This window comes from Coregonus clupeaformis, chromosome 1 (genome assembly GCF_020615455.1).
Source record: "Coregonus clupeaformis isolate EN_2021a chromosome 1, ASM2061545v1, whole genome shotgun sequence".
NCBI classification, from domain to species: domain Eukaryota; kingdom Metazoa; phylum Chordata; class Actinopteri; order Salmoniformes; family Salmonidae; genus Coregonus; species Coregonus clupeaformis.
In genome coordinates, this window is record NC_059192.1 from 12,070,552 (window position 1) to 12,096,824 (window position 26,273).

Sequence of the window (26,273 nt, forward strand, 5' to 3'; positions counted from 1 at the left end):
TGGAATTGTGTTCCCCTCTTCCTCGGTATCCAAGCCCAACCTTTCTAACCATCAATAGGATAATCTAGCTAAATTAGACAGGCATGTCAGTCTGTTAGCGCTTCGTCAAACGCAGAACCAGATTTCCATTGTCTTAGTTTCAACCTCAAAGTCTGTTACGCACAATCACCTGTTGATGGTCGGAATTTGGCACCATTAATGCAGTGTTCACATGCCAATCGGACATAGGAAACTCTGACATTTCCGAATTGCTACTGGTTGAACGCGGCACGTGAATAACTACAATCAAGTGGGACATTACTGAGTTTCCTAGTTCCGACTAGCACGTGAACGAGGCACAAGGCAAGTCATAAATATGTTCAAGTCATGTGTGGAAGCAAAGTTTTATTTATAATTGGAAACAAAACAAAAGTATCCAAGAGCTAAAAAGTATAAAGACATTTGTCTATGTAAAACAAAACATTTACCAAACCACATCAATTTACAGAGTAGAAACTATGCACTAGGCTATACATAGGTTCTGCCTCAATGACAATGTCCATGCTAAAATTAGTATATCCATCTCTATGTGTGAAGCAGAGCTCCTCGCTCCCTAAAATCTCCCAGAATGTACTAAAACACCCAACCACCAAAACAGTGAGAAAGAGAGATCCACTAGCTTCAGCTACTCTATAAAAAAGGATTCTCAAACTCCACTGCGTGTGCAGGATTTTGCTCCATCCCTGGTCTAACACCCCTGATTCTACTAATTGTCTGTTCATCAAAACCTTGATTATCTGAATCAGGTGTGTTAGAGCACTGCCTGCACGACCAGTAGCTCTTCAGCACCAGAGTTGGAGAACCCTGATCTAGACTCTCTCTACCCAAAGGAATCACCATGCTTTAGAAAATTATAACTTTAATATAAAGTATTTCAACAGTGAATGTAAATATTTTACAGTAATTTACAATTTAGTCAATGTGTTCCAAGGCACTTAAACTGTTCTGCCTCTTGTCCTGAAATATATCCTTCTTCCATTTCTCTGTCCTCACATCACTGAGTTCTCAGTCCACCTCGCAAATCAACACTTGGCCCCAATTGCTTTCACCTATCCAATCCCCTCATATTTAGGCCTACACAAGTTTAGGAGCCAGGAGTTGTTTCTGGAACACGGATATGTTTCTGTTGGCGCAACTGCTGAGGTTTCCTTTCTGTTGGAGTCTGCAGCTACACATTGTGCCTTTTCAATTCGTTTTTTGTGTATGTGCAGCTGCAGAGTTTCCTTCTGCGTTGCCAAGAGTTTACTTTTCGGTAGTCTTTGCATTCCCCTCTTCCTCGGTATCCAAGGCAACCTGTGGGGAGGGGTTTAGCTTAATCTTCTTGCCCCTCCCCTTCCCCTGAGCTGCTTCCTGTTCCTGTTTACGGTCTGAAGCCCCTGAAGCTGCTCTCTTCCTGTAAGATCCCCTGGGGCCACGCTGGACGCCTCGACCCTTGTGTTGTTTCAGTGGTTTCTTAGGGAGCTGGGTGTCAGTCTGGGTCTCGTTCTGGGTCTCGTTCTGGGTCTCGTTCTGGGTCTCTTGGCAGCACAGCAGGGGCTGGGTTTGAGTCCCTTTGGGGTTGAAGTGGGGCTGGTCTATCACATAGATCCGTTTCAAGGGGGGTACGGAGGAGAATGGGCCCAGGGGCGTTGTATTGGTGGTAACAGGAGGGTTGACGAGGGACACGGTAGTCTGAAGGGCCGTCCTAGTGGGGGTTTGGTGTGAATGCTTGGTGTTTATTAGACAGGCGATTAGTTGCACCTGGTAGTCGATGAGGGTAGAGAGGATGTCGAAGGTGGCTTCCATCACGCCCGTGCTCATACCGTGGGTCACATTGTCCATCAGACGACTGTTAGCTGGGTCCCTGAAACAACATCTCATCTCCTCTAGCTGGGCTCTGAGAGGGGTGGGGTAGGAGTGAGAGGACAAATTAAACTGACAAATAGGAAGGATTAAAAAAATATATATATATATAATCCCAGGATTAAACTGTGATGGGTACATAACTCTCCTATCTATGGGACATATTCAGATGTTAAGATGCTTTGAACTACCAGTAGTAACTGGTATTGATGAATGATGACCTTGGACTCAACATACAAATCTATGAGAGCTTACTTGGTATCGATGATCTTGGACCAGTGCTGCACAGGGTTGTTCTCTTGTATGAGCTGCTCAGCCATGTTGGGGAAGTTGAGGTGTTTGGTAGCTAGGGACTTCATGTCACTACACAGCATTGTGATGTCGCCTGAAGAACACACACACACACACGTTACAGAAGTTGAGGTAATCATGTTAGGTAGCTAGGGACTTGCCACTACCCAGTGTTCTTGTGTCACCTGGAGAAACTCTCCCTCTCTCTCTTACCCTCGGTGAGCCTGGTGAATGCGCTGGTGATATAGGCAGGGGTCTCGACAGGGGGGATTCCAGCCTTAATCAGGTTTTTCACCAATCTGTTCTTGCTGTCTAGGTCTGCCGGGTTCTTCCCAGTGTACATCAGCAACGTCCTCACTGACATCTTCTCTGGTGCATCCATCCTCCTCAGCACCTATCAATCAATCAATGGGTAAATATCAATAATTGAAATGACCATTGAACAGTCCCAGATCCCAGAGTGTACCTTTAAATTAAAACAATCTATACTGAACTAAAATATAAAACGCAACATGTAAAGTGTTGGTCCCATATTTCATGAGCTGAAATAAAAGATCCCAGAAATGTTCCATACGCACAAAAAGTGTATTTCTCTCAAATGTTGTGCACAAATTTGTTTACATCCCTGTTAGTGAGCATTTCTCCTTCGCCAAGATAATCCATCCACCTGACAGGTGTGGCATATTAAGAAGCTGATTAAACAGCATGATCATTACACAGGTGCACCTTGAGTTGGGGACAATAAAAGGCCACTCTAAAATGTGCAGTTTTGTCACAGAACACAATGCCACAGCCATTTAGCAGACGCTTTTATCCAAAGCGACTTACAGTCATGCGTGCATACATTTATTTTTATGTGTATGGGTGGTCCCGGGGATCGAACCCACTACCTTGGCGTTACAAGCGCCGTGCTCTACCAGCTGAGCTACAGAGGACCACACCTGTCAATTGGCATGCTGACTGCAGGAATGTCAACTAGAGCGGTTGGTTACACGTGGTCTGCGGTTGTTTATTTCTCTATCATAAGCCACCTCCAAAGTCATTTTAGATAATTTGGCAGTATGTCCAACCGGCCTCACAACCGCAGACCACGTGTAACCACGTCAGTCCAGGACCTCCAAATCTGGCTTCTTCACCTGCGGGATCGTCTGAGATCAGCCAACCGGACAGCTGATGAAACTGATGAGTATTTCTGTCTGTAATAAAGCCCTTTTTGGGGTAAAAATCGTATTCTGATTGGCTGGGCCTGGCTCCCCAGTGGGTGGGCCTATGCCCTCCCAGGCCCACCCATGGCTGCGCCCCTGCCCAGTCATGTGAAATCCATAGATTATGGCCTAATGAATTTATTTAAATTGACTGATTTCCTTATATGAACTGTAACTCAGTAAAAGGGTTGAAATTGTTGCATGTTGCGTTTATATTTTAGTTCATTATATATGATGTTTACTATTACCTCTTCTTTGTGGACCAGGTATGGCTGCGGTGCAGGTCTCACATCTCCATGTTGCAGCATAGAGACTACCTCTGCCACGACGGTAGACGTCTGAGTCTGGGCATCAGTCTTGGTTGGGGCTGCGTCCCTGGCTGTCGGAGGCTGGGGCTGGAACTGAACCATCTTCCTAGCCTGCCTTGGAGCATTAGGAGGGTTTGTTGTCCCTGCTGCAGGCTGGGTTTGGGCCTTGACACAGGCTATAATCTGGGATTGAGCTGTGACCCCAGTTGGAGTCTTGATCTGGGACTGTCCTGGCACTTTAAGTGGGTCTATTTTCCCAGCTGTAGTTTGGGGTTGGGTCCTGACCCCATCAGAATTCTGGGGCTGAGCTAGTACGTAGATGTGTTTCATAGTGCCTGGTACCTGGGTTTGGGTCGAGTCCCCAGCGGAGAGAGGTTGGGTTACAACAAAGATGTGTTTTGTGGATACGACTGGAGTTCGGGTTGCATCTGCAGCGGTAGTCTGGAATTGTGGCTCTTTGGGTGGCCGCCGAGGCATGGGTACTACGTAGATGCGCTTCTTGGGGACACCGATTGATGTTTGAGATTGGGTCACAACCCCAACTGGAGTCGAGGTCTGAGAAGGCCCTGGGAGTTTGGAGGGGTCCTGTTTTTTTACTTCAAAGAGAAGTAAAAGCATTTAAATCCACAGTAACTGTGTTGTTTTCTAACATGTACTTTGGCCATGTTTCAAATTGCAGTATTCATACGTTTATGAACGCGTATTCAGCCAGCACCTCCAAGTTCATGCTAAATGCTCTGCCTTTTCTCTAGTCACAAAAATACAAGCCGAGAGAACCATATACCTACTGGCTCTCTAAAAAGTCAGGTAAACAATTATTTTCTGTGGATATTTGTATCAAATTTCGAGTGGTTGACAACAGACAACTGGTAAACTTCGACAATTTTGCAGAGATAAGTTTCAAACTTTACATCAAGCATTGGTAAAAAAGTCTGATTAATAAGGCAACCTTTAATTCATGCTTCAGACAATTTATAGGGTAGCCATCTACATACCTGCGTTTTTCTCTGCATCCTTGGCCAGATGGATCATATCCTGCCCCTCAGGGATTCTGTTCACTGCAATTAGATTAGATACCTCCTTGGTCACCAGCAAAGCAGGGTTTCTTATCAATCCTGGTCTTGGAGATGTCCTATTATTTTCCAGTACAAACACATTGAATCAGCCAATCAAGGACTGGATAATTAGTTGATACTAGTTTGTCAGGTCAGGTGTGTTAGTGGCAGTGCACAGCTAAAAAGACATGTGCAACCCTTATGGGTTCCTAGAACGAGGGAAGCGTTGCAAGTCAATGCACACGCCTCATCACCACCTTCCCGCCCACCGCATTCAAAACAACTGGGAACTCTTGGGAAAAAATTAGCTCCGACTGTTGAAATCGTTTTGAAGGGTCATCTAGCTCGGAATTCCAAGTCGGAAACTCTGGCATCTTTCTAGAACTCCGACTTTCCGACCCGAAGATCACTGACGTCATGGTTTGACTACGTTTTTTTCAAATTCACATGCCGCGTTCAAAACAACTGGGAACTCTGAAAAATACGAGGTCAAATCATGAGGTCAGTGATCTTCAGGTCGGAAAGTCAGAGCTCTAGAAAGAGGCCCGAGCTCCCGAGTTTGAATTCCGAGTTGGATGACCGTTCAAATCGATTTTTCCCAGTAGGAGCTCTTTTTCTTTCCCCAGAGTTCCCAGTTGTTTTGAACACTCGGAAGTCTGAGATTTCCCAGTTCGCAGTTGTTTTGAACACGGCAACAGTTGTCTTGAAAGCACCATCTCTTCCCCCACTCTGTCTGTGACAGTCCAGACATATCAAAGATGTGTATAACTAACCCAAGATATAACACAGCCTGTCGTTTCCAATGAGAGCAAATTAATCATAGTAGGCAGAACAAGCACTAGCTTGCGAGTTCTTATGGGCGCATTCTAGCCTTATTTGCATATTTCCGTTATGGAACGCCTACCCTGTGAAGTGTGCAATAACTAAATTCGCCCTTGCACTCCTAAACAACACCATTTTTTTTTTTACTTTGGCGAAGGGTAAAGTCCACAAAACTTAGTCCACTCTGTTCGTAACAGATTTTAGTTTTGGGAACTGAAAACTGTATTGAGATCAAATGTTTAACTGATGAGAAAATTAGCAGAATGTCAGCCAAAATCCATCTTCTCCCACTGCCGGCCACTGGGCATCCTATGGAAATGCCAACCGGATGCTTCAGATTTATACATCCGGTGAAACAACTGGCTCATCATACCCAACTAGCTAGCTAATTAGCTACAACATGATGCTGACAGGCAATAACTAGCGTATAGCTAACACATAACATGCATGCATTTGAAATGCAAACCGTCACAAATTCGTTAATTTTCTGACTGGCTAGCAAAGCGAAGCAAAGCAAACATCACAAACTAGCTATCACTTGGTAGCTAACGTTAGCTAGCTAGTTAGCTACTTTGCTAGTACTACAGTTAGCCGACTATCTAACGTTAACTATGTTAGTTAACTATTTACATTCCATAAGGTATTTATTACGTTAATATTTACTAAACAATATCCATGCACTTCCAATCGCTAGTAAATGTATGTGAGGGTGAAATTATTTAGCTAGTTACCTGAGGGCTCCATGTTGATGATGTGCGATGATAAGATAACGTTGATGTGCGGCAAAAACAATCTGCGCTCTGATTGGTTTGACGCTGAAAATAATGATGCACAGTGATTGGCTTGAATCTACAACGATCCAATCGTATCTCTGCCAAGTGAATATAAATGCCGCGTTCAAAACAACTGCCAACTCGGACATTTGGGCATCTTGGTGCTTTCAAGACAACTGTCAGTGATATACAGGTCGGAAAGATGCCCGAGTACCCAGTTGTTTTGAACGCTGCTTCTTTCTAGAGCTCCGACTTTCAGACCTTAAGATCACTGACGTCATGAAGACGTCAGTTGTCTTGAAGACACTAATAGATCCCTGCTGTCTTTGCTGTAACACTAGCCAGTGTCACGGTTTTATTGTAGCATTGCTACATTTTGAGGACACTTGACTAAATAGGTGTTCATATAGGTTGGGAAACACTGGCCAGGTGGTCAGAGTTTGCACTTGCTGAAAAATGATTGCATTTGTTTTGAAACTGTGGTGATACTGATGCTTTGTGGTTTGTTGACAACTGTAGCATTTTAGCTAAGCCTAACCCAGCTATTGACAGAAGTGCACTTACATCAGTGGAGGCTGGTGGGAGGAGCTATAGGAGGACGGGCTGATTAGTAATGGGTGGAATGGAATAAATGGAATGATATCAAACATATGGAAACCGTGTTCGACTCCGTTCCATTTATTCCATTCCTGCCATTAATGAGCCCGTCCTTCTATAGCTCCTCCCACCAGCCTCCTGATTTACATAGCAGATTAGGAGAATTAATGCAGCAGGTTAGGAGAATGAGGTTAAGGTTAGGAAAGGGTTAGGGTTAGCTAAAATGCTACAGTTGTCAACAACTGTTATCCCAGACACAAAAACTTGATGGATCTGTACTGGTAGCCACAACCGTACAAACCACCAGTCTGGACAAACCATCAGTATCATAACACCGGCTTGCCTGTATAAATATGTACACATTATGTGCTTTATCTGCCTTCTCAAGGAAAACTACTTTGAAAAGATGCACCTTGTTTTTGAATGATGCTGCCTTGTTGACAATATTACCGGGCAGAGCAGATTACTATTCAATTTGAGAAGGGCGCTCCTCCCTCATCGCTTTTACCCGGTCACGTCACAGGCCACCCCGGTTCAGCTTAGTCAAACTCCCTCAGTGACATAAATCACATACTACGCCATTGATTCTGTCAGAAATAAAGAAATTCATGCTGGTTAATAAAATTAAAGCTTTAATACAAGTATTTCAGCAATCCAGGTTTCAATATAAACATACAATCATTGACAAAGTACTGGCTGGATATGTTCCCAATGTTACAATCATGGAGATTGAGAGAGGGCTATAACTGGCCTACTCATTATATCAATAAACTGGGCTATCCAATACCAGATGAGTAGGTGAAATGAAGGGATGGCCTTATCCAAAGAACAGAATTAAGACTCATTTCTACATTGTAGGTTTTTCAATATAATCAGTTCTCTTTCGACTGACTTGATTTCCACTTCAACAAAGCTGCGTTCGTCACCTCTGTGCTGACTGACAAAAAAATCTAACTTCAACTGATTGAATTTATCAGTAGGCAACAGCTGCAACACTCAAAAACTAAACTAAAATTATAAACCAAAATGCTGTGACGTCACTGAACGCCTCCCTCTCAGTGGGGTTCTGTGGGCCAGACCAGAGTTGTGTCTAAACATCACAATGTTCCACAACGTTACTAAGACAGTTCCGCTCCCAGCTTCCCCACCGGAAGAAATGTTTAGCGAAGTCCGAAACCTGTGTTAAGCATTGCTTGTTTAACCGTTAAACGTCTTCAAATCTGTCCTGTGGTGTTGAAGCCGCTGGAGATGGTCTCATAACCAACGGAGACGAGTGTGAGAACACTGCTCTCCACATCTTCCGGCTGACAATGCTCTTGATCCTGCTGCTGGGTTGTATCCATGGCAACACCAACCGGAGCTCCAGACTCCTGCAGCCGCACCTTCTTCCTGCCTCTGCCCCTTCCTTTGCCCTTCCCTGCCCCTTTCCCTTGACCTTTAACAACGCCCGCCGACCGGTGCGGTTTGTCGTTGCCTCGGGGCTTGCGCTGACGGCGGCGCATGCGTCTCATTGGCGGGCCGGTGTCGACGGGATCGGTTGCTGCGGCGCCGGACAGGATGCGAATTTGTTTGTCGATCACCATGGTGATCATGTCGAGGGCGGCGTCGAGCATCCCGAGGCCCAGGCCGTGAGTCACGTTGTCGAACAACGCACTGTTGACCGGGTCACGGAAGCACTTCCTCATCGCCTCCAGGTGGCTCCTATCCCAGAACAAATATGTGTTAGGGTTTGTCTCACTGTACAGAAAACGTATAGATCATAGTCAACTCATGATTACACCGTGCTGTAACCACACTAACCTGGTTTCTATAACCTTGGACCAGTGTTGGACAGGGTTGGTCTCTGGTATAAGCTGCTTGGCCATGTTGCCAAAGTCCATGTAGTCATGGGCAAAGTCCTTCATGTCGTTATACAGGGCTTTGGTGTCACCTGGAAAACACAACAACAATCTTAAAGCACGAGAGATGCACACACACGCACGCGCACACGCACGCACACACGCGCTTACCCTCTGTGAGCTTGGAAAAGGAGGAAGACACAGATGTAGTAGTGCTAGGAGTAAGGCCCAGTATATTTAGAGACTCCTGCAGGGTTTTCTTGCTGGCCGGGCCACGGCTGACCCTGGTGTAGGCTGCTAGCGAACGCAGAGACATCTTCTCTGGAGCCTCCAGACGACGCTTGATCTCGTCATAGGGAATCAGGTACTTACCTAGGACCAGAGGAACAACAGATGAATGATCAAATTGTGTTGAATTTTCCACTTATTCCATACTACAGCAGGTGAGGCCAACCTTCCACCTGGAGAGCTACTGGGTGTGCAGGGTTTTGCTCCAGCACTGCTCTAACAACTGATTCAGGTAATCATGGTCCTGAGGAGCAGTTGATTAGTAGAATCAGGTGTGTTTGAGTAGTAGTGCCGGAACATCCTGCAGGAAGAGAGGTTTCCAGTAGGAGGGGCCACCCCTGGCCTAATTCCCTCCATCTCTGGCTGTGGTACTTACGGGCCTTGGAACTCTTCATGTTGGGGTCCAGGAGAGACGACACCTCTGCAAATGGAACATGGGGTACGTGGTTGTGGTTTGGAGCGGCAACCTGGGTCATGTCCCCTGCCGGGATCTGAATCTGGGCTTGCATCTGGTTCACGTCCCCAATTCGCTGCTGGTCCTGTCCCTGTCCATCCCCCAGCACCATGGAGGGGAGGTTGGATAACCCTGGTAACCCTGTCAGCCCCCCGACCATCATCTGCTGCGACCCCCCATGTCCTACAGAGTTGGTCTGTTCTGAGGAGACTTGGAAGATGCCCATGACAGGCTTAACCACTCTGAACACCATGTTGCCCTGGGAGTCCACCCCCGCCAGGCTGGGATTTGGTTCCATTTGCTCTGATGTCACTTCCTCTTCACTTCCTGGGTGACTGTTTTGTGCCGAGAGTTTCTCCTGAACCTTTCTGTATTTGTCGCAGTGTCAGTTTTGGGTAGTCTATAAGACAGAAAAAACACAAACGGGGGTCTACAGAGTAATGGTCATCATCATCAATAAACTATTGCAATAATAAAAATAACAGAAATATCTGTGATTCCTCAACTCAACAATTAATTCATCCAGACTAGAGTTTTCTTTTTATGAACCTCTGTCTCATCGAGTCGCTATGCAGTCGATACTTCACAAATGTGAATTCTTAAACCCTTACGTGTACCCGTTTGTCCGCCGTTGTTGTGTGCCTTTGTTTGCTGAAATCCATACCTTTTAATAAAACGTTAATCAAATACAACCACCGACTGTTTCCTGGTTGATGTTCAATTGGCGCGTGCAGAGTTGCCATTTTAGAGCAACAGCAATGAGGAAAAAGTCGGTGGTTGTTTTTGATCAACGTTTTATTACAAAGTACGGTTTTCAGCACACAAAGAAAGGCACGCAGAGGAGAAACATAGGTACATGATACGGGTTTAAGAATTCACACTTTTGAAGTATCGACTGCTTGGCGAGTCGGAGGTTCGTTTGAAAAACTCTAGTCTGCGCACAACTCCGTGAATCATCGTGGAGTTGAGCTACTTGACTACGATTTAAATAAATAATTACCACCAGTCGCAGATATGTATCCTCTTTCCCACCCTCTCCAATTCAGCAATGTATATTACTTATATTTAATTTTCTATTCTGGTAAATAATGAATGTCTATAACATGTATATGACATATTGTGGGCTCATAATAAGAACGTTTTGTCATCATGCAAAAAACAACATTAGGAGTTTTGACGTCACATTCTAAATCGCCCTCTTTTGGTCACCCGCGCGCTCGGCTGCTTAAGCGCACACCCGAGGCGCTCCAGCCGTGCTTCGCAAGCAAACTAGGTATTTTCTATATGGCAGGACACCTGCTTCCTATGTAAATCCAACACGATGCATTCATTTAAATACTCAGATGATAGATTGGGCCCAATAAAGTTTGTTACATGTCCACAGTAACTGCTCCCATTGCAAATTACCCGAACCACAGTCACAATTACTTTTAGTGAAATGTAAACCGTCATTATTCGCTGTCTTCGTCTAAACCTAAACATGGCTGGCTAGGCCTCAAAGGGGGAAGGTTGCGCCTTTGATTAGGCCGAAGCAACGTGATATACAATATAATACAACAAATTCATAACAGGTTGTACAACATTTTCCCTCTAACCTTCACTGCAGTGCAACTAGTGAGGGTTTTCCGACTCACCACTTTGCTGTTTGCGTTTTCCTAACGGCCAGCTGATCCTAGAACGGTGCGTGTGGAGACAGGAGACATTTTCCTTCTTCTCCAGATCTGTTTCGGCGGGTTGCAAATCAGCTCTAGATCTTTTTCTTCTTCTTCGATAAGGTTTAACGGCGGTTGGCAACCAATAAATGTTGCATTACCGCCACCTACTAGACCGGAGTATAACTCCCTTATACTTTGCTTGAAAAATACATAAATAGACAAATACCCTACCATCTAAAACTACACTCAATAATATATATATATATATATATATATATATATATATATATATATATACTGTACCAGTCAAAAGTTTGGACACATCTACTCATTCAAGGGTTTTCCTTAATTTTTGACTATTTTCTACATTGTAGAATAATAGTGAAGACATCAAAACTATGAAATAACACATATGGAATCATGTAGTAACCAAAAAAGTGTTAAACAAATCAAAATATATGCCATATTTGAGATTATTCAAAGTAGCCGTCCTTTGCCTTGACGACAGCTTTACACACTCTTGGCATTCTCTCAACCAGCCACCTGGAATGCTTCTCCAACAGTCTTGAAGGAGTTCCCACATATGCTGAGCACTTGTTGGCTGCTTTTCCTTCACTCTGCCATCCGACTCATCCCAAACCATCTCAATTTGGTTGAGGTCGGGGGATTGTGAAGGCCAGGTCATCTGATGCAGCACTCAATCACTCTCCTTCTTGGTCAAATAGCCCTTACACAGCCTGGAGGTGTGTTGGGTCATTGTCCTGTTGAAAAACAAATGATAGTCCCACTAAGCGCAAACCAGATGAGATGGCATATCGCTGCAGAATGCTGTGGGAGCCATGCTGGTTAAGTGTGCCTTGAATTCTAAATAAATCACTGACGGTTGTTTAACACTTATTTGGAAACTACATGATTCCATATTTACATTTTTACATTTGAGTAATTTAGCAGACGCGCTTATCCAGAGCGACTTACAGTTAGTGAGTGCATACATTTTTTTTCATACTGTGTTATTTCATAGTTTTGATGTATTCACTATTATTCTTAAATGTAAAAAATTGTACAAATAAAGAAAAACCTTTGAATGAGTACAGTGGGGAAAAAATGTATTTAGTCAGCCACCAATTGTGCAAGTTCTCCCACTTAAAAAGATGAGAGAGGCCTGTAATTTTCATCATAGGTACACGTCAACTATGACAGACAAATTGAGATGTTTTTTTCCTGAAAATCACATTGTAGGATTTTTAATGAATTTATTTGCAAATTATGGTGGAAAATAAGTATTTGGTCACCTACAAACAAGCAAGATTTCAGGCTCTCACAGACCTGTAACTTCTTCTTTAAGAGGCTCCTCTGTCCTCCACTCGTTACCTGTATTAATGGCACCTGTTTGAACTTGTTATCAGTATAAAAGACACCTGTCCACAACCTCAAACAGTCACACTCCAACCTCCACTATGGCCAAGACCAAAGAGCTGTCAAAGGACACCAGAAACAAAATTGTAGACCTGCACCAGGCTGGGAAGACTGAATCTGCAATAGGTAAGCAGCTTGGTTTGAAGAAATCAACTGTGGGAGCAATTATTAGGAAATGGAAGACATACAAGACCACTGATAATCTCCCTCGATCTGGGGCTCCACGCAAGATCTCACCCCGTGGGGTCAAAATGATCACAAGAAAAGTGAGCAAAAATCCCAGAACCACACGGGGGGACCTAGTGAATGACCTGCAGAGAGCTGGGACCAAAGTAACAAAGCCTACCATCAGTAACACACTACGCCGCCAGGGACTCAAATCCTGCAGTGCCAGACGTGTCCCCCTGCTTAAGCCAGTACATGTCCAGGCCCGTCTGAAGTTTGCTAGAGTGCATTTGGATGATCCAGAAGAGGATTGGGAGAATGTCATATGGTCAGAGGAATGGGCCAAAATACCAGCAACAGTGTGTGAAAACCTTGTGAAGACTTACAGAAAACGTTTGACCTGTGTCATTGCCAACAAAGGGTATATAACAAAGTATTGAGAAACGTTTGTTATTGACCAAATACTTATTTTCCACCATAATTTGCAAATAAATTCTTTAAAAATCCTACAATGTGATTTTCTGGATTTTCTTTTCTCATTTTGTCTGTCATAGTTGACGTGTACCTATGATGAAAATTACAGGCCTCTCTCATCTTTTTAAGTGGGAGAACTTGCACAATTGGTGGCTGACTAAATACTTTTTTTCCCCACTGTAGGTGTGTCCAAACCTTTGACTGGTACTGTATATATACAGTGAGGGAAAAAAGTATTTGATCCCCTGTAAGTTTGCCCACTGACAAAGAAATTATCAGTCTATAATTTTAATGGTAGGTTTATTTGAACAGTGAGAGACAGAATAACAACAAAAAAATCCAGAAAAACGCATGTCAAAAATGTTATAAATTGATTTGCATTTCAATGAGGGAAATAAGTATTTGACCCCCTCTCAATCAGAAAGATTTCTGGCTCCCAGGTGTCTTTTATACAGGTAACGAGCTGCGATTAGGAGCACACTCTTAAAGGGAGTGCTCCTAATCTCAGTTTGTTACCTGTATAAAAGACACCTGTCCACAGAAGCAATCAATCAATCAGATTCCAAACTCTCCACCATGGCCAAGACCAAAGAGCTCTCCAAGGATGTCAGGGACAAGATTGTAGACCTACACAAGGCTGGAATGGGCTACAAGACCATCGCCAAGCAGCTTGGTGAGAAGGTGACAACAGTTGGTGTGATTATTCGCAAATGGGAGAAACACAAAAGACCTGTCAATCTCCCTCGGCCTGGGGCTCCATGCAAGATCTCACCTCGTGGAGTTGCAATGATCATGAGAACAGTGAGGAATCAGCCCAGAACTACACGGGAGGATCTTGTCAATGATCTCAAGGCAGCTGGGAGCATAGTCACCAAGAAAACAATTGGTAACACACTATGCCGTGAAGGACTGAAATCCTGCAGCGCCCGCAAGGTCCCCCTGCTCAAGAAAGCACATATACAGGGCCGTCTGAAGTTTGCCAATGAACATCTGAATGATTCAGAGGAGAACTGGGTGAAAGTGTTGTGGTCAGATGAGACCAAAATCGAGCTCTTTGGCATCAACTCAACTCGCCGTGTTTGGTGGAGGAGGAATGCTGCCTATGACCCCAAGAACACCATCCCCACCGTCAAACATGGAGGTGGAAACATTATGCTAAGGGAGTGTTTTTCTGCTAAGGGGACAGGACAACTTCACCGCATCAAAGGGACGATGGACAGGGCCATGTACCGTCAAATATTGGGTGAGAACCTCCTTCCTTCAGCCAGGGCATTGAAAATGGGTCGTGGATTGGGTATTCCAGCATGACAATGACAAAAAATTAACTGTTAATTTGCTACGTGAGGCTTATTTGATCTAATAGACATTTCATAATGGTTAGGTTGTTACCAATACACTGATATAAGTGGATGCATGTGGCATTTCAGCAACTTTATATCAGAGTTGTGCCTGTTGTTATAGAGATAAAGGACTCATCATGGACATAACCCATTTTAGCATGGACACTGCCATTTTGGGCTTCCACCATTTTAAAGTAGTCAACTGGGTAGGTTTTCCTATGAGCTAGAAGCAATCAGCCAATAAAGAAAAACAAAATGGACTACTTTAAAATGTATATAACCTCAATAGCGCTGCCCATGCTGTCACAGATGCTATAATGGTGTATCCGGTGTGAATTGGCTAGCTAGTTAGCGGTGCGCGCTAGTGGCATTTCAGTCGGTGACATCACTTGCTCTTAGACCTTGAAGAAGTTGTTTCCCTTGCTTTGCATGGGTTGTGGCTTTTGAGGAGCAATGGGTAACGATGCTTCGAGGGTGACGGTTGTTGGTGTTCAGAGGATCCTAGGTTGGGGCGAAGAGATCGAGGGACAGAAGCAACACTCTTAAATTGTTGTGATGCAAAAATTCTAGCAAAATGTATAGCGCATAGAATTAAAAAGGTATTGTCGGACATTGTTCATTCTAATCAGACAGGTTTTTTACATGGAAGATACATTGGATATAATATAAGGCAAGTACTGGAAACAATAGAACACTATGGAAAATCTGGGAAACCAGGCCTGCTATTCATAGCAGACTTCGAAAAGGCATTTGATAAAGTACAACTGGGGTTTATATATAAATGCCTGGAGCATTTCAATTTTGGAGAATCTCTCATAAAATGGGTTAAAATCATGTATAGTAACCTTAGGTGTAAAATAGTAAATAATGGCTATTTCTCAGAAAGTTTTAAACTGTCAAGAGGAGTGAAACAAGGTTGTCCACTATCGGCATATCTATTTATTATGGCCATCGAGATGTTAGCTATTAAAATCAGATCCAACAATAATATCAAGGGATTAGAAATCCTGGGCCTAAAAACAAAGGTGTCATTGTACGCTGATGATTCATGTTTTCTTTTAAATCCACAACTTGAATCCCTCCACAGCCTCATAGAGGATCTAGATACATTTTCTAACCCCTCTGGATTACAACCAAATTATGATAAATGTACTATATTATGTATTGGATCACTGAAAAATACAATCTTTATATTACCATGTAGTTTACCAATAAAATGGTCTGATGGTGATGTAGATATACTCGGAATACATATCCCAAATGAAATAAATGATCTCACTCCAATAAACTTCAATAGAAAGTTAGCAAAAATAGATAAGATCTTAATACCATGGAAAGGTAAATACCTGTCAATTTGTGGAAAAATCACCCTGATTAACTCTTTAGTATTATCCCAGTTTACCTATTTGCTTATGGTCTTGCCTACGCCTAGCGAATCGTTTTTAAAATTATGAGAAAAAAATATTCAATTTTATTTGGAACGGCAAACCAGACAAAATGAAACTAGCCTATTTATATAATGAATATGAATTCAGAGGACAGAAATGATTAAATATTAAAGCATTAGACCTATCACTAAAAGCTTCAGTTATACAAAAGTTATACTTAAATCCGAACTGGTTCTCTAGCAAATTAGTAAGATTGTCTCACCCAATGTTCAAGAATGGCCTTTTTCCCTTTTCAGATTACAACCTCTCACTTTCAGTTATTTGAAAAGGAAATCATCTCCCACATATCACTATTTCTAAAACAAGCCATAGAAAGTTGGTTGCAATTTCAATTTAATCCTCCAGAAATTACAGAACAAATAATGCAACAAATATTGTGGTTAAACTCAAATATACTAATTGATAAAAAACCTTTTTCTTTTGACAAAATGTTTAAAAAAGGTATAATCTTCGTAAATGATACAGGGAATTTTTACTAGGATTAAATGTCAGGAATTGTGAAAAACTGAGTTTAAATGTATTTGGCTAAGGTGTATGTGAACTTCCGACTTCAACTGTATCATCGGTAGGACTGGTGGAGTTATGTCACACATGCAGCTAACAAAAACATATGGAAATGTCTGCTCTACCCAAAATTACAACCAAATAATTGCAGCATTACCGCAAAAATGGAAGAGGAAAGTGGAAGGGGGAAAAAGTAAGGAACTTGTCTGTCGGCCTTGCATTAAATAACATAATTGGTTAAAGAAAACTGTGATAAATAAAAAAGTATACCAGTTTCATTTAAGGACCAAAGGATTGACAGCCATCCCATATAGATTGCAAAATAGTTGGGAAGAGATTTTTGAAGTACCGATCCCATGGCATAGTGTTTATGAACTGATACACAAAACGACGCCGGATTCAAAACTTAGAATGTTTCAATTTAAATTATTATATAAAATTCTTGCTACCAATAGAATGTTATTTATATGGGGGATACAATCTTCCCAGCTCTGCAGATTTTGCTTCGAAGAGACAGAATCATTAGATCATTTGTTTTGGTACTGTCCATTTGTAGCTTGTTTTTGGACACAGGTCCAGGAATGGCTAAAGGATTGCAATATTTACCTGGAGCTAACCCTGCAGATAGCATTACTGGGTGATCTGAAAAGTCATAGTCAATCGATCAATAATATAATAATACTTTTAGCAAAAATGTTTATTTTCAATCTGTAGAAACAATGAGAATAGAAAGGTTCAGAACTTTTGTAAAACATCACAGTACAGTTGAAAAATATATGTAGTTGTTTCCCTTGCTTTTGTGGAGCAATAGGTAACGATGCTTCGTGGGAGGCAGTTGTTGATGTGTTCCGAGGGTCCCTGGTTCGAGCCCAGGTTGGGGCAAAGAGAGGAATGGAAGCACAATTGATGCTGTTGTCCTGGATCACTGGTTGCTGCGGAGATGGAGAATGTCAAAGGGGGTGAGTGTAACCGGTGTGAAATGGCTAGCTAGTTAGCGGTGCACGCTAGTGGCATTTCAGTCGGTAACAATGCTTCGTGGGAGGCAGTTGTCGACGTGTTCAGAAGGTCCCTGGTTCAAGCCCAGGTTGGGGCGAGGAGAGGGATGGAAGCAATACTGTTACAATGGCACAAATACAAAGATGAGTCCTCTATCCATTTCTATGGCCTGTTGTTCACATGCATATCTGCCCTCTCATTGGCTAGAATGGTCCCACCTGATCTTGCCTCACCTGCCTTCCATCTTTGAGGACATGTATTTCCATTTTTAGAGTGATCACTCAAATATCTTGTCAATATAATAGACAACTAACCATTGTTCATAACCAGCTAGCTTGTTCTAGTTACTACATTAGCTAACTAGCAGCTAGCTAGCCAACTGATATAGTTAACAGTTATTTGAAACTTTATGCCATTGCCATTTGGAACTTTATGAAATGCTCCGGACAGGTAAATTCGCCAAATAATTTGGCAAATTAGTCGTCGAGTTGCTGCAGCTAACAGGAGCTAAAAGTGGAACCACTGAAAAAGAGTAGCTATGTCGTCTGGTTTCAGGAGTTTGGAAAACGTGAGGCACCAGAAAGCAAACGTCTTAGTGGTTAAGAGCATTGTGCCAGTAACCGAAAGGTCGCTGGTTCTAATCCCCGAGCCGACTTGGTGAAAAATCTGTCGATGTGCCCTTGAGCAAGGCACTTAACCCTAATTGCTCCTGTAAGTCGCTCTGGATAAGAGCGTCTTCTAAATGACTAAAATGTAAATGTTTTCAAAACAAATGTAGCAGAGATTTTCTTCCTTCTTTTTGTGAGAGGTTACCGAGATCAGAGAGGAAGAGGCGAAGCGAGAGGGAGAACTGGGCCCAAAATCTGTCTTCTCCAGCAGGTGTAGTTTTTTTCGGGGGTTTCTCACCAAGCCACACGTTTTTGTATGGAGGTCAATGAGAGTGACGTATTTGATTAACAAAAAATGGAATGGCTTATTTGCTACGTGAGGTTTATTTGATCTAATAGAAGTTTTGTAATGTTTAGGTTGTTACGAGTGTACTGATATAAGTAGGACACATGACATCCCGGCAACTTTGAGAAAAAAACACTGCTGCGTTTCAAACTCAAAGTAGACAGCCCTCGGCCCTAAACCTTCAGCCCTTGAATGACGTTTTACATCGTCACATCCGAGTGTACCTTAAATGTCCCTTGTCCTAAGCGAGGGAGAGTGATGATCGAAGAGGCAACGTCCTTGGTGGAAATCTTGAAGTTGAGCTTAAAAACAACCAACCTAAAGCTATTCATGTACCTAGTAATCTAACGTATCTAGCTAACACTTCTGTCAGGTAGCTAGCTACAGTTACCCATAGATGGCTAGCTAGTTTTATAGTGTGGTCATTTATTCCAAAACATTTCAGAATTTAAAAAAAATGGCAATCAAACTGCAACCGGTTTCGACTGGGATTCCCCCGAGGGAAAGTGGCTAGCACAAGGGCTGAGCTGGTAAAATAACGTGTTTGGACTGCAGCCTTTATATCGGAGTTGTGTCTGTTGTTCACACACGTATCTGCCATCTCATTGGCTAGAATGGTCCCACCTGATTTTGCCTCCTCCCGACTGCCTTCCATTTTTGAAGACATTTATTTTCATTGTTAGAGCAGCCACTAGAGTGTCTGGTCAATATAATGGGTCATCTGTGCAGAGATACACATTTTCACTGTTGACATCTATCTCAGTGATCTATACATGCAGTGATTAAATATTGTATCTGTAGATATATGATCTGGTTCTTTCACTAATTGTCACGCCCTGACATAGAGATCTCTAGTTGGTTTGGTCAGGGTGTGAATATCTATGTGAATATCTATGCGAAGATCTATAATGTATATATCTATGTTGGCCGGGTGTGGTTCCCAATCAGAGGCAGCTGTCGATCGTTGTCTCTGATTGGGGATCATACTTAGGCAGGTCCTTTGTCCTTTGTAGCTCAATTGGTAGAGCATGGCGCTTGTAACGCCAGGGTAGTGGGTTCGATCCCCGGGACCGCACGCACGCACGCACGCACGCACGCACGCACGCACGCACGTATGTATGTATGTGTCGCTTTGGATAAAAGCGTCTGCTAAATGGCATATTATATATATTATTAGGCAGCCATGTTGCCTACCTTAGTTGTGGGATCTTGTTTCTGTTTGGCGTGTTTGATGTTTAGCCTGTTGAACTTCACGTTCTGTTGGATTTTGTTATTTTGTCGGTATTTATATAATAAACGACTATGTACGCATACCACGCTGCACCTTGGTCCGATCCTTTACTCAACGAACGTGACAGAAATCATCACTGTGAGGGCTAGTATCTTCAGAATTTCTAAACATCAGGTGATTCCTCACGAAACCAGGGTAAATAAAAATATGTATTTTGGGGATTTTCATTAACTTTAATCCATAGTCCATATTTTTTTTTACATTTGTATCTAAAAGCATAAGAGAGAATTAATCAAAGTTGGCATATTTATTACATTTTGGCATTACAGGGCCTCCTTTAAGAGTATTTCATCTGTAGGTGCTACAAAGTAAAATTTGTCTCAAATAATATTTGCTTTGTAGGTCTATAATATGAGAAGCATTTTTATTTCAATAACAATTTTCGTACATTAATTCATGATATGTCAACAATCCTTCCTCCAAATGACCATTCTATGGATTAGATTTCCTGAACATCCCCCAAATCATGGTCTTTTTTGTGTCCTGGTTTTGTGTGAAATCACCCCATTTCCTTTTGTGACTACCTGGCCTTAATGTACAGTGGCAGTGTTGCCCCATAAACGTATAGAGTTTCCGGTTCAACCATAGGCTACATTAGGAAAGTAATGGTTATGCATGACATTGACCTTAGAATGGGTGTGGCCACACTTTTAAGATCCACTCACTCAAGCTTGCACACACACCCACTCTCAAAACACACACACACACACACACACACACCTCTTCTCATCGCTGCCTCCATATGGAGGGGGGCGGAGATGCCGGTGGAAGAGAGTTCCTGTAAACATCTCTTGACAGACGCGCACACACTCTGCAGTGGATGATATCGCTGAACACCATCCGTGCCAGCGGCAGGAGATGATAACAATCTGTCACTACACACTGCTGCTGAAGACACCTCCCCCCGCCTCGCTCTCTGTTTGTCTCTGTACCTGTCTGTTTTTCTGTCTGACTCTCTATCTATCTGTTTGTCTGTCTTTCTGTCTCTCTCAAACTTTTTCTCCCTCTCTCTAGCAGTACAGCATATTCACACATCCTTACAACCCACACAGGGAGGGTTAGTACTGTGTGTGTCTGGCTGCCTCAGAGAGAAGCAGGGATATTATAGGATGGCTTGCAGCAGCCAGTAATGGGTTGTTAAAAAGGAGAGACTTGGAGCTTTGCTGATCCGTTACCATACCAACTGTTTTAGCTGTGGGAATTGGCTCGTTTTGATGGGACGGTTCGGGGATGGGGAGCGGAGGGGTAATGGGATTGGAACCAGAGCCTCTGGGTAGAAGTGTGACACACACAGACCTACAACGACATCATCAAACCTCATGATGTGCGTGTGCTGTTGCCAGTGACTATATCCATCAGAATAGGACATAGCCTGATTGCACATGCCTAACTCTAATTCTACAGTCTAATTCTAAATTATAATTATAATGTATTCTACACGTGATTATACCTGGTCACATTCTTCCCTGTCTAACAGTATGAATGTTGTTGTAGGTTTTCAAATGAACAGAGCTCTGTCAACCACTCAGACATGTAGTAACACCCTTGTGTTGCCATGACAACCAGGCATTTGTACAATCAGCACTGCACCATGTGACTCTTATGCAGTAGGCAAGGTACAAGAAGGGGATGTAACAACAGGAACAAAGAAACATGGACAGGTTGTGTGTGTGTACCCTGTTTTGCTGAGTAGCAACAAGGTAATAGGTAGGTGTGATTCAGCCCAATTCCAATCTCCTCACTAGCCTCCATCATAAGGAGAGACAACAAGGGCCAAAGGAAGGGTACAAATGATCTGATATGAACCATGCCTCTTCTTTGGCTGGAGGAGGTGAAGGAAAGGAGACAAGGAGAGAGAGAGAGAAGATAATCATCTTCACATTCCATTGGCTTACAGCTCAGCACAGAGCTAACCGGAGAGTCTGTTCAATGCACGTACACACACGCAACACACACACGCACACACTCACACAACAGGCAGAGTAGAGATCTGGGTTAGAGATAACAAACCATTAACATTGAACACCAAACTTCAAATACTTGTGAAGACAAAAACACATTTAGCTTTTAATTTCATGAGGGATCTTATGCCCTGAAGTCAGTGGATAAAAAGTCTGTAAAAAAGATGAGTAGTTTTACTAATCTCTCTACAATCTAAGAAAAAAAGGTTCCATATAGAACCGAAAAGGGTTCTATCGCTTGCTTCATACCCCTTAACGTTCTAGAACCCTTTTGTAGGGTTCTTTCATCAGAACCCTAGGGGTTCTTCTTCACTGAACCAAAGGTGGTCCCATTTACAGTGGGGAAAAAAAGTATTTAGTCAGCCACCAATTGTGCAAGTTCTCCCACTTAAAAAGATGAGAGAGGCCTGTAATTTTCATCATAGGTACACGTCAACTATGACAGACAAAAATGAGAAAAAAAATCCAGAAAATCACATTGTAGGATTTTTAATGAATTTATTTGCAAAAAGAATTCCCCACTGTATAACCCGAATGGTACCATTTAGTAATTAAGGCTACTAGTAATAAATAGTAATATTTATAGCAAAGAATATAATATAATTCGGGCTGTCAAACGATTAAAATGTAATCGAGTTAATCACAGGATTTGCTATGATTAATCGCAAATTCTGAATTTGCACAAATTAAGCTGTCATTTAAGATTTTTCATAGAAAAACATTACAAGAATATTGACGTATTAATTTTGTCTAAAGTAACAGTTAGCAAAATCAGGTAAATTGAAAAAGCACACTTTCTTTAACCTCAATGTCAACTTGTTTTTACATCAGACAACGCGATTAATCACGATTAAACAGAAATAGTGCACTAAAATTACACAAATATAATAAATAATTAAAGAATGGACAAAATAATACCAGCATAGTTTTTAGATTGTATTGTCATCACAGTCACACTCAAACACAAACAGATCAGGTAATGCAAACGTAATTTGGAAATATGCACTGGTGGCCAGGGAGGCATCTCTTTGTTTGAATGATGGCCCATGCTAATCTTGGTACAAACTCTGGCTGACCTCTTTGTGAAACAGTAGGCCTACAGTATGAGTTGTTGCCTGGCTGGTTCCTGAGAAGAAAAACAAAGGAGCATAAACACAAGTTAATCTTCAGAAATAAACACGAGTTAATCTTCAGAAATAAACATAAATTAATCTTCAGAAATAAACATGAGTTAATCTTCAGAAATAAACATGAGTTAATCTTCAGAAATAAACATAAGTTAATCTTCAGAAATAAACACGAGATAATCTTCAGAAATAAACACAAGATAATCTTCAGAAATAAACACAAGTTAATCTTCAGAAATAAACACGAGTTAATCTTCAGAAATAAACATGAGTTAATCTGCCTAAATGAAGACAAAATGCCATGCAGACATATACAGTGCCTTCAGAAAGTATTCATACCCCTTGACCCCTTGTTGTGTTACATCCTGAATTTAAAATTGATTAAATTGGGATAATTTGTCACTGGCCTACACACAATACCCTATAATGTCAAAGTGGAATTATGTTCTTAAATTTTTTTCTAACTTAATTCAAAATGAAAAGCTGAAATGTCTTGAGTCTATAAGGATTCAACCCCTTTGTTATGGGAAGCCTAAATACATTCAGGAGTAGAAATTTGCTTAACAAGTTGTCGTGACTTGACTTACAGTACTTTAATGTATTGACTGTTATTTATCGAATCAACTAACTATGCACAGGGAAAATCCTAGAGGAAAACTTGGTTCAGTCTGCTTTCCACTAGACACTGGGAGATTAATTCAGCTTTCAGCAGGACAATAACCTAAAACACAAGGCCAAATCTACACTGGAGTTGCTTACCAAGAAGACCGTGAATGTTCCTGAGTGGCTGAGTTACAGTTTTGACTTAAATCTACCTGAACATCTATGGCAAGACCTGGAAATGGTTGTCTAGCAATGATCAACAACCAATTAGACAGAGCTTGAAGAATTTTGAAAAGATTAATGGGCAAATGTTGCACGATCCAGGTGTGGAAAGCTCTTAGAGACTTACCTAACAAGACCCACAGCTGTAATCACTGCCAAAGGTGATTCTACAAAGTATTGACTTATGGGTGTGAATACTTAAGTAAATTACATATTTCTGTATTTAATTTTCAATCAATTAGCAAAAAAAATCTAAAAACATGTTTTCACTTCGTCACTATGGGGTATTGTGTGTAGATGGGTGAGAATAAAAATATTGAATCCATTTTGAATTCAGGCTGTAACAACAAAATGGGGAGTAAGTCAAGGGGTGTGAATGCTTCCTGAAGGCACTGTATATATTATGATGTTCCTAGGCTCACTAGCTAGCTAACAAACGGTACCCTATAGAGTTCAAACTCTGAAACAAATGTTTCTATCTAGCCTAGAGTTTATCATTATGCTGATGGATTTATATATTACAAAATATCTACCTTAAAAAATGGTGTGCTTGTAGGCTGGAAATGATATATTATATACTGTATATTCCTCACCTTGACCATAATAAGACTATGTAATTTGTATATTAACAAAGACTAGTGAATTGAATTATCTAACTACATAAGATAATTAGCAATGTGCAAGAGGACTATTACGTTAAAGGAATAGGCTATCAAGAAAGGTCTGAGAAACTAATATTAAATGCAAGTATTTAATAACATTATATTTATTATGGAAGACTGTTACAGATGAGTGTAAATGCTTTTTTTAGGCTGGATCATGTTGTTGAATTGTATTGTTGTATGTTTTAATTCTGTAATGTATTGATTGTTGCTGCCTTCTTGGCCAGGTCTCCTTTGAAAAATAGTCTCTGGGTCTCAATGGGCTTGTCCTGGTTAAATAAAGGTTAAATTAAAATTTTTAAAACATTGTAAAATGAATGAGTTCCATTATACAAGGGAAAACCATAATAGTGAGGCAGGACTGACTGGCCCCTGAGCAGTCTTTTGTGTTTTTGGGGCAATTCAGGTGACAGATAGCACATAAGTGGGTGAGCAAAGCCTACAAATCCCCCCTTTCCAGACAAAGGCTGTTCATAAATATTCAGATTGTGTCTAGAACAAGAGAGTTTTGTACTTGAAATTCAGTCCAGCGTGTAGGAACCCAATTTCTGATCATTGGGCCCATTGCTTCAGGAGTGTTTTTCAGGGGAGCGTTGTCAATGCACTTTAGAAATGCAAATGTCCTTGGATAACCAAGAAAGTTAAATAGCAATGCCACATTTGTTCTTGTGCGAGCAGAGAAATTAGTTCAGTTCTCAACATTTTGATGAAACATAAATAGAGTCAAGAATGACCAGTCACTGTTTTGCTTTGTCTGTTGGTCAGATTGGTTGGTCGGGTCAATGGCAGCCTCAAAGTTTGTCAAGTCAGATAAGATGGATATAAAGAGATCAAATATGAATGCATCATTAAAGTTACACTATCAGAAGTATTACATTTTACTTTTCTTTGAGAAAATAATAACGTTTAGATTGAAATAGCCTACCCCTTCTTGAGAGGAGATTTGCCTTGAAAATGTTAAAACTATAAATCAATTATTGAGTTTAGATGAATAGGAACAGATCATAGAAAGAAAATAAACATTATGTTAATAGCAAAAGCAATAAAATGTTCTGTAAAACAGTTGAAAAACAACATTGAATGTAGTGACATCTGTCTATGTGATGTGAAAATTAAAATGTAGGTTTATATCGGATTAGAATTTGGGAAACTAATGTGTGCAGGTATCTGAATTTGGTTGCAAAATTATTTAAATGTTCTTAACAGACAGGTCATGAAAGGAATTATGTTGCACATTTCAGACTGGTTTCTAAACCAGCAAGGGTCATGCAACTGAAATGTGTTAAAATCCATTAAAATAAAATAATAGAGACATTGCTGCATCTTCAAACATGGACTAAATGGTTTGTGTGACCAAAACACTGTTGTGTTTCTGAAGACAGAGCTGTGGAACGCAACCAACATGACAAAATCACATTCAAAGAAATGCAATACAATTTGGAAGTGAGATCCAAACATCACAGACTGCTTTTGTAAATCAAATATCAATATGAATTCAATAACTTGTAAGCCCAATGTGCCAGGTCCAAGGCCACACCAATTCGTGAAAGATACTCACATTTTACTTATTTAGCAGACGCTCTTATCCAGCGCAACTTACAGAAGCAATTAGGGTTAAGTGCTTTGCTCAAGGGCACATCGACAGATTTTTCACCTAGTCGGCTCGGGGATTTGAACCAGCGACCTTTCGGTTACCGGTTCAACGCTCTTAACCACTAGGCTACCTGAAGAAGTTGGTAGTGACATCATTGGTGGGTGTGGTCAACAGGCAGATTTAACCATATGCACCATTTCAACATAAAGAGATCCTTTGCACATTCACATATTTGTCTAGCATTGTGTGTCACATCAAAGAGAGAATAGTATGATTTAATGTGGCCACCGCACATGGATTTTTGTTGTTATTGGCATAACCTAAAGCAAAACTTGTTAGCCTCTTGTTG

General features: G+C 41.6%; 2 protein-coding genes across 4 annotated transcripts; both read right to left on the reverse strand.

The window, feature by feature from the left end:
• Nucleotides 1-371: 371 nt before the first annotated feature.
• Nucleotides 372-6,396, reverse strand: LOC121585037. Of its 2 annotated transcripts, none has more exons than XM_041901475.2 (6): nucleotides 6,294-6,396; nucleotides 4,681-4,817; nucleotides 3,626-4,281; nucleotides 2,386-2,566; nucleotides 2,137-2,266; nucleotides 372-1,915 (listed from the first exon to the last, which is right to left on the reverse strand). In XM_041901475.2, the coding sequence occupies exons 2-6, from the start codon at nucleotides 4,715-4,717 to the stop codon at nucleotides 1,282-1,284; spliced, it is 1,638 nt and encodes a 545-aa protein (XP_041757409.1). In that variant the 5' UTR covers nucleotides 4,718-4,817; nucleotides 6,294-6,396; the 3' UTR covers nucleotides 372-1,281. The 2 variants fall into 2 exon arrangements, with proteins under 2 accessions (XP_041757409.1, XP_041757338.1); XM_041901404.2 differs by having other exon boundaries at nucleotides 4,681-4,743; nucleotides 6,294-6,336.
• A 1,151-nt stretch (nucleotides 6,397-7,547) lies between these two features.
• Nucleotides 7,548-11,264, reverse strand: LOC121585166. 2 transcript variants are annotated; one of them, XM_041901596.2, is made up of 5 exons: nucleotides 11,147-11,264; nucleotides 9,435-9,912; nucleotides 8,942-9,142; nucleotides 8,733-8,862; nucleotides 7,548-8,633 (listed from the first exon to the last, which is right to left on the reverse strand). In XM_041901596.2, exons 2-5 carry the CDS (start codon nucleotides 9,808-9,810, stop codon nucleotides 8,147-8,149), a joined length of 1,194 nt encoding a protein of 397 aa, XP_041757530.2. In that variant the 5' UTR covers nucleotides 9,811-9,912; nucleotides 11,147-11,264; the 3' UTR covers nucleotides 7,548-8,146. The 2 variants fall into 2 exon arrangements, with proteins under 2 accessions (XP_041757530.2, XP_041757610.2); XM_041901676.2 differs by having other exon boundaries at nucleotides 9,435-9,942.
• Between the last annotated feature and the right edge of the window lie 15,009 nt (nucleotides 11,265-26,273).